The 18,851-nt window shown below is 55.3% G+C and overlaps 3 protein-coding genes across 7 annotated transcripts; 2 read left to right on the top strand and 1 right to left on the bottom strand.

Moving 5' to 3' along the window:
- The first annotated feature begins 109 nt into the window (after positions 1–109).
- Sf3a2 (splicing factor 3a subunit 2) lies at positions 110–6,281 on the top strand. 5 transcript variants are annotated; one of them, XM_052165636.1, is made up of 9 exons: positions 110–207; positions 2,770–2,930; positions 3,040–3,111; positions 3,970–4,016; positions 4,311–4,420; positions 4,846–4,895; positions 4,990–5,130; positions 5,228–5,296; positions 5,386–6,281. In XM_052165636.1, the coding sequence occupies exons 2-9, from the start codon at positions 2,805–2,807 to the stop codon at positions 6,163–6,165; spliced, it is 1,395 nt and encodes a 464-aa protein (XP_052021596.1). In that variant the 5' UTR covers positions 110–207; positions 2,770–2,804; the 3' UTR covers positions 6,166–6,281. The 5 variants fall into 5 exon arrangements, with proteins under 5 accessions (XP_052021596.1, XP_052021594.1, XP_052021595.1 ...); XM_052165634.1 differs by lacking the exon at positions 110–207 and adding an exon at positions 464–545; XM_052165635.1 differs by lacking the exon at positions 110–207 and adding an exon at positions 471–560.
- A 285-nt stretch (positions 6,282–6,566) lies between these two features.
- On the top strand, positions 6,567–9,037 carry Amh (anti-Mullerian hormone). Its single transcript, XM_052165641.1, has 5 exons — positions 6,567–6,997; positions 7,350–7,492; positions 7,677–7,785; positions 7,876–8,035; positions 8,134–9,037. The coding sequence occupies exons 1-5, from the start codon at positions 6,598–6,600 to the stop codon at positions 8,981–8,983; spliced, it is 1,662 nt and encodes a 553-aa protein (XP_052021601.1). The 5' UTR covers positions 6,567–6,597; the 3' UTR covers positions 8,984–9,037.
- An 839-nt stretch (positions 9,038–9,876) lies between these two features.
- Jsrp1 (junctional sarcoplasmic reticulum protein 1) lies at positions 9,877–14,139 on the bottom strand. The gene is made up of 6 exons (XM_052165639.1): positions 14,022–14,139; positions 13,765–13,802; positions 12,245–12,350; positions 11,976–12,146; positions 10,473–10,555; positions 9,877–10,369 (listed from the first exon to the last, which is right to left on the bottom strand). Exons 1-6 carry the CDS (start codon positions 14,137–14,139, stop codon positions 9,887–9,889), a joined length of 999 nt encoding a protein of 332 aa, XP_052021599.1. The 3' UTR covers positions 9,877–9,886.
- Between the last annotated feature and the right edge of the window lie 4,712 nt (positions 14,140–18,851).

Below are 18,851 nucleotides of genomic sequence, written 5' to 3'. Positions count from 1 at the left end.
GCCCTGCCTCTCGGCCGCCGTCCTCCCTGAAGCCGCAGTCAGCGCCACAAAAGTCTCAGGGAGCGACCTCGGCAGTCCCAACAGGGCTACTGCGCCTGCGCATTGTCGGGCTTGTTGCGCGGTCCAAGCTTGTGGGTCCGCGCAGTAGAACTGAGTCGGACAAGAAGGAAATGGCCCGCCCTTAAGTAACCGTCAGATACACTAAACGTGAGTTGTAACGTTAGACTGGTAGCACTCCACGATAAGCGAAGCGCCTTCCCGGGCCGTGAACCCTAATGTTTTCCACCTGTCGCGATAGTCAGCTCCCCTAGACTTAGAGCGAAACGAGACTTTGTAGGCAATGCAGTGCACACGCGCACTCCGTGCCTCGGGGCTCCTTTTTCCTCTAGCCTCCCAAAGCCGAAGTCCATCCGCTGGGCATGCGCACACATGAAACTCCGCCTCATTTGCTCCCGGAAGGGATTGCTTAGTCGGTCGTGCGCATGCGCACGGAGAAACCGCGGCCTTCGTGGAAATTAAGCTCGAGTAGCGAGGCCTTGGTGCTGGTGAGGAGCTACACGGTTTGTTGGTGGCGGCTGCATCGTCTGTGAGGCTTGGAAGTGGGAGCGAGGGCGCGGGGGCGGGACGGGGAGTGGCAGTGGCCGCCCTCTTTCCTCAGGTTTGGCGCGCGCCCGCCCGGAGAGCGCGCTCTCACGAGGCCCGTTGGGTCGTGGTGTGATCGCGGATTTGTGTGGCGCGTCTGTGGCCTCCAGGGTGTTTCGGGGTCTGGGAGTGTCTTTTGACCTCCTTAGTTGCCTCAGTTTCCCTCATTATTAGTCGGAGCCTGGCGACTACTGCTCCTGCCCACCGGAGTAGGACCATTGCTGGGATCAAAAGATAACGGTATATGCACTTAAAAGTGATTTGTCCTTGGACCAAGCTTCCTCCCAGACCATTACCTTAACAAATACCACTTTGCTGTCCCTATTGATCGTTCATCTGTAATCTTGCGGTAGCCCGTGGGGTCGCACAGCTCCCATCCATTCGTCCTGGCCCATCCAGTCATCGACACAACTTTTAATGTATTTCAGACAGGGTCTCACCACATAACTGAGGCTGACCTGGAGCTCGGTGTGGACTAGCCTGATTTCGAGCTCACATACGTTCCCATGCTTTTCTGCCTTCTCCCGCGTACTGGGATTTACAGCGTATGCCCGCACACTTAGCTGTTTTAAGGAAGCGAGGGTTTATTTTTGCTAACGGTATGAAGGTGCAGTCTGCTGTGGTGGCCGCGTTGCACCTGTGGTCGGGAAGCAGATAAATGCTGGTGTTCGACCCCTTCCCTGTGTTTTTAAAGATCTTTTTTCCTTTTGATGTGCCTGTGCGGAGCTTTGTATATGAGGAAAAGGATGTCATCCAGAAAAGGATGTCAGATTCCCTGGAGCTGGAGTTTCTTGCGGTTGTGATCAGCAACTAAGTCATCTTGCCAGCTTTCCCAGGACCCTTAAGTCTTTTATTTGAGACAGGATCTCACTGCACAGCCCAGTTTGGCCTCTAACCCTAACCTAACCATCTTCCTACCTTGGCGTCTAAGATAAAGATCTGAGATGATATGTGTATACTACCACGCCCCATGCTTTCTGTGTTTCCTGAGGTTGGGGACTGTAGGTGGGCTGAGGACGTAGCTCCTTGATGAGTTTGCAGAACATTGTGCTCCATCTACAGACCCAAGCAGTACTCACCCGGGCCAGTTTTGTCCCATTGTTTGTTTTCCCGCCAAAGCTCATGAACTAACTGCAGTTTTGCAGTGAATACCCACACACACTCGACCTTAAGCACACACCTCTAGGGGACCTCATGCATGCTGGACAAGTGCTCCACCCTTGAGTTGCACCCCCACATGTGTGGCTGGACACCTAGTCTCCCTGGGAAGGCTCATCACAGACGCCTGTGTTCTTGGAAGTTGTCTTTGCCAGAGGTTAAAGAGGTTTTCCATCCTGCTGCTGCGAGTGCCCTGTTACTTTGAGAAGCCCATGCTGCCACCCTTAGACTCTGCTCTTGCATCTGGCCCATTTCATCTCTGGGAATGTGCTTCTTGGTAACTTTTGAAGATGTAGACGATGTTCTTTTCAGGCTTGTGTGATTGAGTATGAAACATCCAACAGGCTGGCTCTGCCCAGTACTTGCGTGTTCATCTCTCAGCCACTCCTCTGGAGTCTCTTCCTCCCTGACAGCCAGTGATGTTGGTGTCCTGTTTGCCTCGGACACACTCTGATGACATTGTAGTAACTAGGTACCTGGCCCTCAAGGTTCTTGGTCACATTTGCAGGAAGCTCTAGCAGTGATGACAAGGACTCCCTCCACTTGTCTCCTGGGCGCTGTCCCTGGGTTACCTATAAGTTTAAACCAAGGGCGGGGGCAGACACAGAGTAGTCTAAAGTGTCCTGCCCGGAGGCTTTGGTTAAGCCTCAAAGGTGGACCCTTGGTACCAAATACTCCACGTGCCACTCTTAGGGTGGAGAAGGGTGTATCCTTTAATACCTACAAAGGCCAGCCTGATCTACGTAGAGAGTTTTAAGATAGCCAAGGCTACCTAGAGAACCTTCTTTCAATAATAGTAACATTGAGAAACAATCAGGGAGAGGTGGCTTAGCTGTCGTTAGCTCTTGGGAGGGTCAGGAGTTGAGAGAAGGGGTGGCCTGCCTGCTGGCCACCCTGTGGCCCATCTACATATCCATGTGTGGCCCAGCATCATCCACGGTTCTGACCCTAGTCGCCCTTGCTCCCCAGGTTTCTTCCTGTCCCTATAGCACCCAGGCTGCATCATGGACTTTCAACACCGACCTGGAGGCAAAACTGGGAGTGGGGGCGTGGCCTCCTCCTCTGAGAGCAACCGAGACAGGAGAGAACGCCTCCGCCAACTGGCCCTGGAAACCATTGACATCAACAAGGTGGGGGAGCACGGAAGATCCCCCACACCCGCTGGGCTCTCAGCATGCCTTAGTCCCTGGTTCATGGGGCCAGGCTTTGCAGTCTAACAGTGTATTAATTCATTCCTAGGACCCTTATTTTATGAAGAACCACCTGGGATCCTATGAGTGCAAACTCTGCCTGACTTTGCATAACAATGAGGTATCTGCCCTGCTTTCTCTCCACTGTTCTGCACTGGTGAGGCCACATTGGTAGGCCTGCCACCCAGAGCCAGCTGCTCACTCAGTAGTGGTCTGGGTTCATTGAATTCCTTTTTTTCCTCAGTTCTGGAGATCAGAGCTCAGCCCAGAGCTTAGGCATGCTAGGTAAACAGTCCTAGAGGCAGGATCTCACTGTACAGCGCTGACTAGCTGGGGCTCACTGTGTAGAGTTGGCTGGCCCCATGCACTCCTGATGTTCCTGCCTGTGTCCCCAGCTGGTCCTCTAAACCACAACAGCACGGGTTGGCTGGGCACCAGCTACCCTTTATCCTTTTGTGTGTGTGTATGTGTGTGCGCGTGCGCGCACTTTATGAATGTTCTCACAAATAGTAATGGGTGCCAGCCAGCAGCACAGTCGCCTCTGTATTTTGGGGGTTCAGGGAGGGGGTGTGGCTATTGTCCCTCTTTCTGGAGGGGAGAGGACTCTGGGAGTTGTCTCCCCAGCCCTCTTGCTGGAGGACCAGACTGATCAGCAGTGGGTGGGACACGTCTGGCCTGGCTGGCAGTGGAGTGGTGCTGAGTGGCGTCCTAGGCCCCAGGCCTCTAATGGGAGCTTCTCCAGACAGTTGCCCGTCCCCAGGAGTGGGCTCAGCGCTACAGACTTTTGCAGTGTATGCTGCTCTAACCACAGAGAAATTTCTGGGGAGGGCTGAGTACTGTGGCGAGTCACAGGTCTCCTACGTGCAGCCACAGCCACTGAGATGCCCTGCAGGCTCTCAGCCGCGCTGTTACAGTGATCTGCCAGGGGCAGCTACTGCCTCCCTCCCTTCAGCATCTTGTCTCTGTTCTCTCTTTGCAGGGGAGCTACCTGGCCCACACCCAAGGGAAGAAACATCAGACTAACTTGTGAGCCCTACAGCCCTGCTACCCCAGGACCACAACACTGCTACTCAGGAGGGAAACCTCTGGGCTGGGCAAATGGGGAGGGGAGGACAGGGGAAACGTCGCTGGCTTCTGCATCCTCAACCCCTGCCCCCACCCGACGTTTAGCCTTACTGTCTCATGACAGAGCAGAGCCAAGGGCAAGGACAGTGGTGGAACTGAGACTCTCCCTTCTGCCCTGCTTGGGGAGGGGCTCTGGCTCCGGGTGCTTGGCCTTGGTGGCTGGTGGAAGGCCCAAGCACCTGCGTCTGCTTACAGGGCCCGGCGAGCTGCCAAGGAGGCCAAAGAAGCCCCCGCCCAGCCTGCCCCGGAGAAGGTCAAGGTGGAGGTGAAGAAGTTTGTGAAGATTGGCCGCCCTGGCTACAAAGGTGTGTGTGTGTGTGTGTGTGTGTGTGTGTGTGTGTGTGCCCGAGTGAGCACGCGTGATAGCCTGCCCACAGCTGTGGGCTGCGGCGTGAATGGGCCCTAGGCCCGGCACTGGATACACCCTTGTCCCCAGAACACACAGCGCCTTCTTTGTCCTCATGACATCATTCCCTTAGTGTTGCTGAGCGCTCGCAGGTGCTGATGAGCATCATCCCTGTTGGACATGCAGGACAGGAAGAGAGGCAGGATCCAGGAAGCTGTGACACAGCGCTTCCCTGCCCATGCTCTTCCGAGACCGGCCGTTGGCCCCATCTTAGGTCCTAGCCATGTGGCCTCAGGCAGAGAAGCCGGGCCTTGTACTGAGGGCCTGCTCTGCTGTGCACCCAGTGCACCACAGCACATGGCAGCCCTGTCCCTTCTGTTGCAGTGACCAAGCAGAGGGACACAGAGATGGGCCAGCAGAGCCTGCTGTTCCAGGTGAGGTGGGACCGACCAGTCATGGGTGGACTGGACACACGGTGGGTGGGTGGGTGGGTGGGGATGTGCCAACACTGCTGTGCATGTTCCACAGATTGACTACCCTGAGATTGCAGAGGGTATCATGCCACGCCACCGCTTCATGTCTGCCTATGAGCAGAGGATCGAGCCCCCAGACCGCCGCTGGCAGTACCTGCTCATGGCTGCTGAGCCCTATGAGACCATTGCCTTCAAGGTAGTGACCCTGCAGGACAGCGGGAGCAGCTAGATTCTGGTGTCTGTCTATCCCAGCCCCTCCTTTGGGGTGCTGCAGCCTCTGACTCCCTCCTTAGGTGCCGAGCCGGGAGATTGACAAGGCTGAGGGCAAGTTTTGGACCCACTGGAACAGAGAGACCAAGCAGGTGAGGTCCACAGGCCTTGCATGGGCACTTCCCCCACGCCCACCCCCATGGCCCTGCCCCAGTCACTTACCACCCTCCTCCCCCTACAGTTTTTTCTTCAGTTCCACTTTAAGATGGAGAAGCCCCCAGCCCCTCCCAGCCTCCCAGCAGGACCCCCAGGTGTCAAGCGGCCCCCGCCCCCGCTCATGAATGGACTGCCTCCTCGCCCACCACTCCCAGACGCCTTACCCCCACCTCCACCTGGTGGCCTGCCTCTCCCTCCTATGCCCCCCACTGGGCCTGCTCCCTCTGGGCCCCCTGGACCTCCCCAGATGCCTCCACCAGCTCCTGGGGTGCACCCCTCAGCCCCAGTAGTACACCCACCAACATCTGGGGTCCATCCCCCAGCCCCTGGGGTACACCCACCAGCACCAGTGGTCCATCCACCAACATCTGGGGTCCATCCCCCAGCTCCTGGGGTACACCCACCAGCCCCTGGGGTGCACCCATCAGCTCCAGGGGTCCATCCCCCAGCCCCGGGAGTCCACCCCCCAGCCCCAGGGGTCCATCCCCCAGCTCCAGGGGTCCACCCTCCTCCATCAGCTGGAGTTCATCCTCAGGCTCCAGGGGTGCACCCACCTGCTCCTGCAGTCCACCCTCAAGCCCCTGGCGTACACCCCCCAGCACCTGGGATCCACCCCCAGGCACCAGGAGTGCACCCCCAGCCTCCTCCTGGTGTCCACCCTGCTGCCCCAGGGGTCCACCCTCAGCCTCCAGGGGTTCACCCCTCAAATCCTGGGGTGCACCCTGCCCCTATGCCCCCTATGCTAAGGCCCCCACTCCCCTCAGATGGCCCTGGGAACATGCCTCCCCCTCCCCCAGGCAACTGAGCAGTCCCCCCACCCCCCCAGCCTCTGCTGTCTGTGTGGTCTTTTCCCACGGCCAGTCCTTGGAAGGTTTTCTATTTTGTCCCGTCCTTTGCCTATTAAACAGCCTCCCCCGTGTCTCCCTGTCTGCAGTGTGTTTTTGGTAGTGGGAATGGGTGTGTACTGCTTGTGTCTGTTGAAGGCATGGTGACCTGGGGACCTCCAGGTGGACTCCCCAGGGGATGGGAGCTACTCAAGGACAGCTCTGGCTTCTGCAGTTGTGGGCCCAGCCCTGAGGACAGAGAGCCCTTTGAGAGGCCACCTCCCACCTGCTGGGCATGCAGAGCACCAGGCACTGTCCCCCAAGGTCACCTCTGGAGTTGATAGGGGTGTCCTTCCCAAGCACCCCGCTCAGCCATACATATAAGAGAGTAGCCCAGACCTTGTTGTACCACCATGCAGGGGCCACAGCACTCTCGGTTGGCACTGCTGCTGGTGACTCTGGGGGCCGTGTTACAGGCTGAGGAGGTTGACGAGCTCACCACCAACACCAGGGGCCTCGTCTTCCTTGAGGATGGGCTCTGGCCTCCCAGCAGCCCCCCTGAGCCTTTATGCCTTGTGACAGTGAGAGGAGAGGGGCGCACAGGCAAAGCCCTTGGGGTTGTGGGGGGCCTGGGCAGCTATGAGCATGCCTTCCTCGAGGCTGTCCAGGGGTCTCGCTGGGGACCCCAAGACCTGGCCACCTTCGGAGTCTGCAGTGCTGAGTCCCAGGCTGCCCTGCCTGCCCTGCAGCGCCTTGGGGCCTGGCTAGGGGAGACTGGGGAACAGCAGCTGCTAGTCCTACATCTGGCTGAAGGTACGTGACAGACTCAGCGCCTGTGCTGCCTTGGGACTGAGGCTCCTCCCAAGGTTTGGGCAGAAGCTTGGGGGGGGGGGTCCCTCGCTAGATTGCCAGGCCGAACCTGTACACCCTTTCAGGAGCTGTAGTGGGCAAGATGGCATGACACACCCCAAAGATCACAGCTTCCCAGACAGGCAGGTGACAGCGGAGCTGCTCTGTCCTTTCCTCGGGTCAGAGTCCCTCAGGCCTACATGGCCTCAGAAGATCCCCAGTTAGAGGCCAGCTGAGGGAGTCTCTGTAGGACAGGCCTTAAGGGACAGAAGCTAATGGCCTCAGAGACTCAGTTGTCACCAATATTTGCCCACAGTGATATGGGAGCCCAAGCTCTTGCTGAAGTTCCAACAGCCTCCACCTGGGGGAGCCAGCCGCTGGGAGCAGGCCCTGTTAGTGCTGTACCCTGGACCGGGCCCCCAGGTCACGGTCACAGGGGCTGGACTGCAGGGCACACAGGTACCAGAGACTGCATGGGCCCATCCCCCAACAGCCCTCTGGTTGAAAGCTGGGGGAGAGGTTGTACCAAATGGAAGTCGGTTGGTGGGGTTAGAGTACACCTGGGAGTCTGTCCCCAGCAGGGATGGTGCCTGTAGCCTGACCATCTTCCCCAGGGCAGCTGATTGAGTCCTTGTGTCCACAGAACCTCTGCCCTACTCGGGACACCCGCTATTTGGTGCTGACCGTGGACTTCCCAGCGGGCGCCTGGAGCGGCTCAGGCCTCGCCCTAACCCTTCAACCAAGCAGAGAGCGTAGGTCCTGGCAGAGGGGAGGAACTGTGTGGAAGGAAGCTGCCCTAAGCCCCCGCCCTCAGCCAGCGCGCGCGTGCCCACCCTCTACAGGTGCCGCCCTGAGCATTGCTCAGCTGCAGGCCTTTCTATTTGGCTCTGATTCCCGCTGTTTCACGCGGATGACTCCCACCTTGGTGCTGCTGCCATCCGCCGAGGCGTCACCGCAGTCAGCACATGGCCAGCTGGACACCATGCCTTTCCCGCAGCCCGGGTGCGCACAGAGATGGAGGAGGACCTAGGAAGTTGGAGGGGATAGAGGCCCCCCACAGCCTCTTGTGCTCATAACTGGCCCACTTCCTTCTATTCCAGGCTGTCCCTGGAGCCTGAGGACCTGCCACACAGCGCCGACCCCTTCCTAGAGACCCTCACTCGCTTGGTTCGTGCGCTGCGTGGACCTCTGACCCGGACCTCGAACACACGTCTGGCCCTGGACCCTGGTGCGCTGGCGAGCTTCCCACAGGGCCTGGTCAACCTGTCAGACCCCGCAGCACTGGGGCGCCTGCTCGATGGGGAGGAACCCCTGTTACTGCTGCTTTCACCTGCTGCGGCCACCGTGAGGGAACCAATGCCTCTGCACGGCCCCGCTTCTGCTCCCTGGGCAGCGAGCCTGGCACGCAGGGTAGCGGTGGAGCTTCAGGCTGCAGCCTCAGAGCTGCGGGACCTCCCGGGCCTGCCACCCACAGCCCCCCCGCTGCTGTCGCGCCTGCTGGCGCTGTGCCCCAACGACTCCCGCAGCGCCGGGGACCCGCTGCGCGCGCTGCTGCTGCTGAAGGCGCTGCAGGGCTTACGCGCCGAATGGCGTGGGCGGGAAGGCCGTGGGAGGGCGGGGCGCAGCGCGGGGACAGGGACAGACGGGCCTTGCGCGCTGCGTGAGCTGAGCGTAGACCTGCGCGCTGAGCGTTCAGTGCTCATCCCGGAGACCTACCAAGCCAACAACTGCCAAGGCGCCTGCGCGTGGCCGCAGTCTGACCGCAACCCGCGCTATGGGAACCATGTTGTGCTGCTCCTAAAAATGCAGGCACGCGGGGCCTCTTTGGGGCGCCTGCCCTGCTGTGTGCCCACTGCCTATGCGGGCAAGCTACTCATCAGCCTGTCCGAGGAGCGCATCAGTGCGCACCACGTGCCCAACATGGTGGCCACTGAGTGCGGCTGCCGGTGACGCCCATCCTACACCCACCTCCCAACCCCCGACCCCAGTCAGTGCCCCAATAAAGATCAGCAAACACTCAGCTGGGGTGTCTGTGGGTGGAAGAAACTCCTGCCAACCTCCCTTCTGTATTGCAAGGCCTGAGTCCTTCCCACCCAGCCCTTTCCGTGGGAGAGCTCTGTCTGTCTAACTAACACTTTTCTGATTTCAAGACAGGATCTCTCTGTGTAGCCCTGGCTGAACTTGAGAGAGCTTGAACTCTCTCTGTAGACCAGGCTGGCCTCGAACTCAGAGATCTGCTTGTCTCTGTCTCCCCATAGCTGGGTGGGGCTTAACTTCTGGACCATCACTTTTTTAATTAGCTAATTAATTTGTTATGTGTGGCGGGGAGAGAGAGATGTCTGGTCTGAAGGAAATTGAAGCAGGAGAAATGCTTCAAGTCAGCCTGAACTACAAAACAAAAGTGTTTTAAAAACAAGAACACGGGAGCTGGAGAAATGGCTCAACTTCCCAACATACACTACATGCGCTCAGATCTCTAAAAGCAAACCAAACAGCCAGGTGTAGTGGCGCGCACCTGTCATCCCGGCACTCTGGAGGTGGAGACAAGAGGATCGATCGGGACTTCAAACCAGGCCTGGCTGCACGCGCTTCCGCACTTGCACCGTGCACAGACCGAGGGTAGAGGGCAGAACTTAGCGGAGTTCATTCCCTCCCTTCGCCGCTTGGGTCAGGCGGTCGGGCTTGGCAGCAAGAGCCTCCCCCTCCACTATCTCACCGGCCCTATCCCCATCTCTTCGATCCTTAGGGTCCAGCCACAAAGGAGCAGATGATGTGTCTGTCATAGCACGGCCTTTATTTGCTGGTGCTACAGGGGGAGGGGACACCGGACTCATGCAGGGGACCCAGGCAAGATCAGTCACGCCCCTTCCCTCCACGGGGCTTCTGACTGGGCCGCTCATCTCGGTCGTGCCGTCGCAGGGGAGCCCAGGCCTGACGCTTCCCGTGCTCGAGGTCCTTGGAGTCCCGCCTCCATGGACGACCGCCTCCTTCCCGCACTTCCCAGCGCCTCCGTGGCAGTGATTGGCGGTGCTCCCTAAAGACCTGTGGCTTCTCCTCCCTCCTCGGCTTCTCCTCCCTCCTCGGCTTCTCCTTCTTCGGTTTCTCCCCTTTCCTTGGCTTCTCTTTCCGTGGCTTCTCCAGGGATCCTCGGCCCTCAAGGGGTGCGCTCTCCTCCCCAGAGGCTTCCAAGATGGTCCCTCCAGGTTCTACCTGGGCTTCTGTAGCCTCGGGACTCCCGGGAAGCTCAGGTTCATCCTGCATCTGTGCCTGGGATGCTGGTGGCCCAGGCTTCGGCTGAGGAGGCCCGGATGGGGGCACCAAAACCGGAGGCTTAGGCTGCCAAGAGATAAAGTGGGGTCTTGGGATCCGCGCCCACAGCATCCTCCTCCTCCCCTGGGGAGCAGCCCCATCAGGTGGGGATCACTGAAGGAAGACTTACCGCTGCCGAAGCTTCCTTCTTTGGTGGAGAGTTGGGGGGGACCCACTGCTGAGGGGCAGCCACCGCCTCCCCAGCCACAGCGTCTGAAAGGCAGGCAGTCTGAGGCGGAGGAATGGATACAGCCACCCCCCTCTGCCTTCCCCTTCCCCCAGAACTCCGCTGGGGTACCCCAGCCTCCTCCTAGAGACCCCTCTCTTTTTTTCTCTCCCCCACCCCCGCCCCCAGCTGCAATAATGTGGGTGCTCCAGGATGAGGTGTAGATCCCTGCTGTGATGAAGGAGTAGGAGGCCCAGGCTCAGTCCTGTAGGTCTGTCACCCTGGCTGGAGGAATGCTGAGACAGGAGGATTGCCATGAGACCCAGGCTAGCCTGGGCCTTGTAAAGGGAGACCTGAATTCAAAACAAAGGCCAGGCCTGAGGTTTTGAATTCAAAACAAAGACCATCCTAGATCTAGGGAGGTCAAAGCAGGGAGGGTCAGGAGACCAGACGGAGCCACATAGAGAGGCTGAGGTCGTGAGAGCTTTGTCTTAAAAAAAAAAAAAAAACCAAAGGTCTGGGTCTGGATGGTGGTGGTGGCACGCGGTCCAGCATTCGGGAGGAAGGGAGACAGAGACAGGCAGAGCTCTCTAAGTTTGAGGCCAGCCTTGAACATATTTTGGGTTCTAGCCAGCTAGCGCTACATGAGACTCTGTCTCAAAATAAATGAATGGAGCGGGGCGGTGGCGCAGGCCTGTGATCCCAGCACTCGGGAGGCAGAGGCAGGCGGATTTCTTTCTTTTTCTTTTTCTTTTTCTTTTTCTTTTTTTTTTTTTTTTTTTTTTTTTTTTTTGAGACAAGGTATCTCTGTGTAGCCCTGGATGTCCTGGAACTCCCTCTGTAGACCAGGCTGGCCTCGAACTCAGAAATCCACCTGCCGGGGCTGGAGAGATGGCTCAGCGGTTAAGAGCACCGACTGCTCTTCCAGAGGTCCTGAATTCAATTCCCAGCAACCACATGGTGGCTCACAACCATCTGTAATGAGATCTGATGCCCTCTTCTGGGGTGTGTCTGAAGACAGCTACAGTGTACTTACATATAATAAATACATAAATCTTTAAAAATAAATAAATAAATAAAAGAAATCCATCTGGCTCTGCCTCCCAAGTGCTGGGACTAAAGGCGTGCGCTACCACCGCCTGGCCAAGAAACCCTGTCTTGAAAAATCAAAAACAAAACAACAACAACAAAAAAAAAAAATCAAAACAAAAGAATGAATGAATGAGTGAATGAATGACAAGGCCAGAATATCTGGAATCCAGGCCTGGTTGTGAAAACTTAAGGTAGACACCATAAAGCTAGGAACTAGGTGTGACCATGGGCCTCACAGGCTGGTAGACAAGCTGTTCCAGGAATAGGGGAAGAGACCTTGGGCATAAGGTTTGTAGGAACAGAAGAGTCACAGCCTGGGCGAGGTTAAAGGGCATGCCCCCGAGCCCTGTGGAGCCCCTGTCCTGTGGAGCTCACCCCGACATAGCTGGAGGGCAGAGCCCAGCAGGGCCACCAGGGAGGCCAGCACCAGGCACTTGTTGAGCGTCAGATCTCCCCAGGGCAGGTCGTCCTCGCTTGGCGGCGGCGGAGGCAGCTGCTGGGGAGGCGCAGCCTGCGGCTTCCTACGCGCAGGAACGCTTCGGGGGCCTGAGGGATGAGCATGGATCCGCCTGTCGCCTGTGGTTCCTACCCTATCCCAGGGTGCAGACCATCCCCGCCTCCTCCCCCTTTCTGAGCAAACCCACTTGTTCCGGCTCTGCAGGTCCCTGGGCTCTCCTTGCCAGCGACCTCTTTTTCCATCTTCTTGGGTCCAGAATTCCCAGCGCCAGTATTGACCGAGCCCTGAAGGACCTGTAGGGTGTCGTCGGGCGACAGTCCGCGAGGAGTGTCAGTCCAGACGTCCTGTGGGCCGCCACCTCCTCCCCCCTCCCCCAGACAGGGTTTCTCTGTGTAGCCCTGGCTGTCCTGGAACTCACTCTGTAGACAAGGCTGTCCTCGAACTCAGAAATCCGCCTGCCTCTGCCTCCCAGAGTACTGGGATTACAGGCGTGCGCCACCACCGCCCGGCTCAGCCCAAGTTTCAAAGCGAGACCCTGTCTCTAAAAATCAAAACGGAGGAGCCCAAACAGCTCAGCCTCTTGCATGCTGGTCCTATGGTCCTTTAAAAATTGTTCCCTATTTTACTTTATGTCTATGGTTGTTTACTTCTATCTTGTTTTTATTTTATGTGTTTTGCCTGCACACATGTGTTCCTCATGCCTGAAGAAGTCTGAAGCAGACATCCGATCTGGAGCTGCAGTCCTCAGTGGTTATGCAGTCATCAGTGGGTAACTGTGATACCCACAAACCCGATAGTTTGAGTTGGACACCCCACCCCCACCCCCGAACCCACCTAGTGGAAGGAGAAGACAGTCTGGAGATTTGGTGTCTGGACCCATGCTGTGCATGGGTTCAGACACAAAGAGAAATCATTATATATTACATATGTACAAATGTACGTATATATGTATATACATAAATCCTGTACTGGCTGGTTTTGTGTGTCAACTTGACACAAGCTGAGGTTATCACAGAGAAAGGATTGAGGAAGTGCCTCCATGAGATCCAGCTGTGGGACATTTTCCCAATTAGTGATCAAGGGGGGAGGGCCCCTTGTGGGTGGTGCCATCCTGGGCTGGTGGTCTTGGGTTCTATAAGAGAGCAGGCTGAGTTGGGCAGTGGTGGCGCATGCCTTTAATCCCAGCACTCAAGAGGCAGAGGCAGGTGGATTTCTGAGTTAGAGGCCAGCCTTGTCTACAGAGTGAGTTCCAGGACAGCCAGGGCTACACAGAGAAACCCTGTCTTAAAAAAAAACCAAATCCAAAAAAACCAAAAAAAAAACAAAAACAAAAACAAACAAACAAAAAAAGAAGTAAACATCCATAGATATAAAATAAAAATGGGGAACATTTTTTAAAGGACCATAGGCAATAGCTTAGCTTACCCAGCATGCAAGAAGACCAGACTCGCCCCCAGCATCCAGGAAGCCCAGACTCCGCCCCCAGCATCACATAAACCAGGTGTGGTGTCAAGAGGGAGAGGCAGGAGGCTCAGAGTTCAGGGTCATCCTTGAGGTTTGAATTTGAGGACAGCCTGGGCTATATGAGACCTTAACTCAGAAAGAAGAAAAAAAAGAAAGAAAGAAGAAAGGAAAGAGAGAGAGGGAGAAGAGAACCAGAGAAAACTACGTCTTTGCTCAGCTCATCCCTGCTACCCAGCTACTCACGTGGGTCCAGCTACTGGAGTCCGCCAGCCTGGATGCCCCTGTAGGTAAAACAGTGGGCTGTGTCCCATCCCTTAAGGGATCCCGTCCCTCCTCCCCCACTCTGCCAGGAGACGAGTGATCACAGCCTCCCATCCAGATGACAAGGGGCACAGGGCTCAGAGACACCTTTGTACAAAGACACAGTATGTCTCCTTGTGGGTTCTAATCCAGATCTGGTCTCCAAAGCTGAGTTGCCAGGCGCTCCACAGTCACAGTACCTCGAGCCTTGCCGTCTGGCCGCCGGCCTGAGGGTGGTTCCTCCAGGAACGGGAGGTCATCACTGGGGAGGCAGCTGCCCAGGCCCCCATCCAGATCCTCCAAGCCTCTGGTTGTCATAAAGACTGGAAGATGGGAAGGGAGGCAGGATGTGGTCTCTGTCTTTATACATGCCCTCGGCAGAGCCTCCAGACCCCTTCCCCACAGCCCAGCCACTGGAGTACTCCGGAATCCATCAGCAGGGCAAGAGACTAAGACGTGGTTCAGAGAGGCTCGGGGCCTGCTCAAGGCCACACAGTAATAAATGCAAAGGCCTGCTTGGGAACCCTGCTCCCAGGGCAGGCGCATGTACTCTGAGGCCATCAACTATTTTTATCCAGTATGTAAAGCCAGCAGGATGGGTGAGTCTGGCAGCCCAGCCACTCCCCAGGCCTTTGCTCCCACAATCCACCCCTAGCACTGACTGTCTCATGACCTGGGGCTGGGGAGGGGCGGCTGAAGCCCCGTCAGCCTGGCCTGACCGGCCCTCTCTGTGAGAACTGCGGAGCCTCCCTGCCCCTCTCCCATAGGGCACATGGAGAAACTGAGACCAGAGGCTGCACTGAAGCCAGACACAAGACCTAGCTTATTATGGTAAAGGGGATGCCCCATGGCCTCTGGCTGTCCGTGTCACTGTGCCCCTATGCCAAAACACTTTAAAACCAGGGAGAGGATGGGCTGGCGAGATGGCTCAGCAGGTAAAGGATCTTGCGGCTCAGTCTGATGCTCTGAATTCAACCCTCAATCCCCTTTACCCACACCCCACAGCTGGAAGGACAGACAGAGTCCTCAGGTTGTTTTCTGACAACGACACATGCACCTTATTGCCTAGTGCCTCCGTGGACGCCAAAAAATAAAAGAAAAAAATGTAATTTAAAAATGAAAATGACAAAACCTTGAAGGGTTTTCAACATGGGGGAAGGGAGCCAAAACACAGGAGACACAGAGAGTTTGGCCCCTACCTGTGTGTGTTTAGGGGGGTGAGAGTCACAAGAACTGGGGACCCTTATGGACATCAGAGACTCCCGCACCCAGCTCCAGGGACCCACACCTCTGTCCAGGTCTCCCCCACAACCCCTCTTACCCTACAGCCTCCGAGCTGGGCTTGAGAGACAAGATAGTGGACAGAGGGGTAGCCTGTGATGGACAGGAACAGGTGGCCAGAGACAGCTGAGGACACCAATTGGAAAGAGCCAGGGAGTCAGGGGGAGGGACTTCTGGCCACCACCCTGACAGTGCTGCAGAGCAGAGAGCTGAGGGGGACCCACTTCGGCACAGTCTGGCCCCAGGCACTGACCAGGAGCCCTTGTTTGCTGCCCTGGTGTCAGGTGGCTAGAGTGCAGGGGCCTAGGCAACTGCGACCCGGCAGCCGTCAGAAGCTTCTGCTTCGTGCAGGCTCCGAGGCTTCCCAGCGTCACTCACAGCTGTCAGCTGCCAATTCCTGCTTTCTTTAATTTTCTCATCTTTGATTTTTCTGGCTGTCCCAGAACTTGCTCCGTAGGTAGACCAGGCTGGCCTTGAACTCACAGAGATTGGCTTGTGTCTGCCTCTTGAGTGCTGGAGTTAAAAGCTTGGCCATGACCACCCAGCAATAAGGTAGTATTTTACAATGGCCAAGCCTTAAAAAAATTTTTTTTGTTCATTTAGTTTTTATTTTTCCAGACACAGTTTCTTTGTGTAGCCCAGGCTGGCCTTGAACTCAGAAATCTACCTGCCTCTGCCTCCAGAGTGCTGGAATAAAAGGTGTGTGCCACCACTGCCCTAGAAAAATTTTTTTTAAAGATTTATTATATATATATACACTGTCGCTGTCTTCAGACACACCAGAAGAGGGCATCAGATCCTATTACAGATGGTTGTGAGCCACCATGTGGTTGCTGGGATTTGAACTCAGGACCTTCGGAAGCTCAGTCAGTGCTCTTAACTGCTGAGCCATCTCTCCAGCCCAAGGTGTTACTTTTTTTTTTTTTTTTTTTTTTTTTTTGATTTTGGTTTTTGGTTTTTTCAAGACAGGGTTTCTCTGTATAGTCCCTGGCTGTCCTGGAACTCACTCTGTAGACCAGGCTGGCCTCGAACTCAGAAATCCGCCTGCCTCTGCCTCCCAAGTGCTGGGATTACAGGCGTGTGCCACCACCGTCTGGCTCTCATTTATTTATTTTACATCCCAATATCAACCTCCCTCTCCCTCCAGTGCCCCCTCACGCAGTATCTACCCCATTTCTCCCCCCCTTGAGGGGACCTCTAGGTGGCACCCCACACATCCCTACACCCCCACCCACTGAGGCCAAACGAGGTCATCCATTTAGGCAAATAGGCAAACAGAATTCATTATTGTTTTCCAATAATTTAATTTTTATTCACTTTACATCCCAACTGAAGCCTCTCTCCTGAAGTGGAACTTGCTGTTCTTTGGAAAGTCAGTAGTATTGGATGGTGTTTTACTGGGGTAAACACGTGAAAGGACATGTGATGACGGATTCTTCGCTAACAAAATGCATGTATTTGTCCACCCAACACTGTGTAGTTGAGCTCCATTTGTCAGGACTCCATAAAAAGAAAGGCACAAAAAAACTTCTGGCAGGAAAAAAAAAAAGGTTAGAAAGCCGGGTGGTGGTGGCGCACGCTTGTAATCCCAGCACTTGGGAGGCAGAGGCAGGCGGATTTCTGAGTTCGAGGCCAATGTGGTCTACAGAGTGAGTTCCAGGACAGCCAGGGCTACACAGAGAAGCCCTGTCTTGAAAAAAACAAAAACAACAACAACAAAGTAGGCTTTGAAAAAATAACAACTACATTCTCCCTGCTCTCTCTCAGTCCTGCTCTTACAAATCTTTCCCTCCATCACTCACCTTCTCTGAGAAGGGGAGCCCCCTTGGGTACCACCCCATCCAGTCCCAGCAGGACTAGGCACATCCTCTCCTGCTGAAGCCCAACCAGGCAGTCCAGTTAAGGGAGGGAGGATGGGGGGACAGAGTCAGAGAGAGACAGTCCCTCTGTGCTTGTCAGGGACCCCCCCATGAAGTCCGAGCTGCACATCTACTGTGTGTGTGTTGAGGGGGAGGGACTGGGTCTAGCCCCTGCTTGGTCTGTGGCTCAGTCTCTGTGCCCCAAGCCTCCAGCTTAGCTCACTCTGTGCATTGAAGTGGGAGCGTCTGGGCTCTTTGGAAAGTCAGTTATGTCCGATGGTGTTTCGCTGGGGCACACAGGGAAAAAGTGTCTTGCTAAAGCAAACAGGGGAAAAAATGTTTTTCTAAAGCAGACACGGGTGAAAGGACCCATGATGAATAATAAATATAACCATAATAAATATGACCCCTGGTTTTTTTGGCTACACCACTTTGTGCTCCCAACAGATCCCAAGCGCACCCGCCCAGGAGCTATCTCAGATCTGCGAAAGGAAACACACACACACACACACACACACACACACACACACACACACCAGTTAATTTTAAAATGCCTTGGCTAACTCAGTGGTTGGGCACTTCCAAGCCTCATGCCTGCTACCCCATGCCTAACTGGGGAAGCAGTCAGTGTCAGTTCCTCATACTGGAAACAGTTCTACCTGAAGCCCCAGCTATTCCACTCCTGGGCTTATACCCAAAAGGCTCCCCACCATGCCACAGGGGCATGGATTCCACCATGTCCATAGCGGTCTTACTCATAATACCCAGGAACAGGAAACAACCCAAATGTCCCTCCACCGAAGAATGGATACAGAAAAAAATGGGGTTCACTTACACAGTAGAATACTACTCAGCTGTTAAAAAGAAAGATATCATGAAATCTGCAGGCAAATGGGTGGAACTAGAGAATATCATTCTGACTGAGGGAACCCAGACCCAAAAGGACATGCATGGTGTGTTCTCATTACTAACTGAATATTAGCCATGACATACAGAACCACGCTACAGACCCAAAGGAGCTACAGGGACTACAGGGTGACCCTAGCTGAGATTCCTATCAGAGGGGATACAGAGACTGAAGTGGACACCTCTGGTTGTCAGACAGTTTTCTTTCTTTCTTTCTTTCTTTCTTTCTTTTTTCTTTTCTTTTTCTTTTTCTTTTTCTTTCTTTCTTTTTTTTTTTTTTTTTTTGATTTGGTTTTTTCGAGACAGGGTTTCTCTGTGTAGCCCTGGCTGTCCTGGAATTCACTCTGTAGACCAGGCTGGCCTCAAACTCAGAAATCTGCCTGCCTCTACCTCCCAAGTGCTGGGATTAAAGGCGCCACCGCTGCCCGGCTCTGTTATCTTTCTTTCTTAACACTTTTTTATTTCGTACAACTTCATGTGTTCCACAGTATGGCACATCTGTGGAGATCAGAGGATGACTTGTAGGATCGAGTTTCCCTGGTCTTAGCCTTCCAGCATGTGAATCCCAGGGATCCACCTCAGGTGTCACCGACTCACTGGGTACAGATGCTGGCTACCAAGCAGGTAGATGGCAGAGTCTTACTCAATGACTTTGGATGGCCTGGAATCAGGCTGCCCTTGAACCTGCAGTGCTTGCCTCTCAAGATGAATGGCAGGCATCCACCTCATAGTTAGCATTTGTTTTGAGACAGGGTTTCTTGTAGCACACACTGGCCTGAAACCCACCATGTAGCTGAGGATAGCTTTGAATACCTGATTCTTCTGCTTCTACCTTCCAAGTGAAAAAATAACAGGGGGAAAGAGATGGCTCAGCGGTTAAGAGCTCTGACTCTTCTTCCAAAGGTCCTGAGTTCAAATCCCAGCAACTACACGGTGGCTCACAACCGTCTGTAACAAGATCTGATGCTTCTGGAGTGTCTGAAG

This window comes from Apodemus sylvaticus, chromosome 20 (genome assembly GCF_947179515.1).
Source record: "Apodemus sylvaticus chromosome 20, mApoSyl1.1, whole genome shotgun sequence".
Taxonomy (NCBI): domain Eukaryota; kingdom Metazoa; phylum Chordata; class Mammalia; order Rodentia; family Muridae; genus Apodemus; species Apodemus sylvaticus.
Note: the sequence above shows the minus strand (reverse complement) of the source record. Positions and strands in the feature narration are given on the sequence as shown.

Excerpts from the sequence above, each read along its gene's own strand:
- Amh (XM_052165641.1), top strand. The coding sequence starts at position 6,598 with ATGCAGGGGCCACAGCACTCTCGGTTGGCACTGCTGCTGGTGACTCTG. Across the intron at positions 6,998-7,349 it reads AGTCCTACATCTGGCTGAAG|TGATATGGGAGCCCAAGCTC; the intron begins GTACGTGACAGA and ends ATTTGCCCACAG. Across the intron at positions 7,786-7,875 it reads CCTTCAACCAAGCAGAGAGC|GTGCCGCCCTGAGCATTGCT; the intron begins GTAGGTCCTGGC and ends CACCCTCTACAG.
- Sf3a2 (XM_052165636.1), top strand. The coding sequence starts at position 2,805 with ATGGACTTTCAACACCGACCTGGAGGCAAAACTGGGAGTGGGGGCGTG. Across the intron at positions 4,017-4,310 it reads AAGAAACATCAGACTAACTT|GGCCCGGCGAGCTGCCAAGG; the intron begins GTGAGCCCTACA and ends GTCTGCTTACAG. Across the intron at positions 4,896-4,989 it reads AGCAGAGCCTGCTGTTCCAG|ATTGACTACCCTGAGATTGC; the intron begins GTGAGGTGGGAC and ends CATGTTCCACAG.
- Jsrp1 (XM_052165639.1), bottom strand. The coding sequence starts at position 14,139 with ATGACAACCAGAGGCTTGGAGGATCTGGATGGGGGCCTGGGCAGCTGC. Across the intron at positions 12,351-13,764 it reads ACTCCAGTAGCTGGACCCAC|GTCCTTCAGGGCTCGGTCAA; the intron begins GTGAGTAGCTGG and ends GACACCCTACAG. Across the intron at positions 12,147-12,244 it reads GACCTGCAGAGCCGGAACAA|GCCCCCGAAGCGTTCCTGCG; the intron begins GTGGGTTTGCTC and ends CTCATCCCTCAG.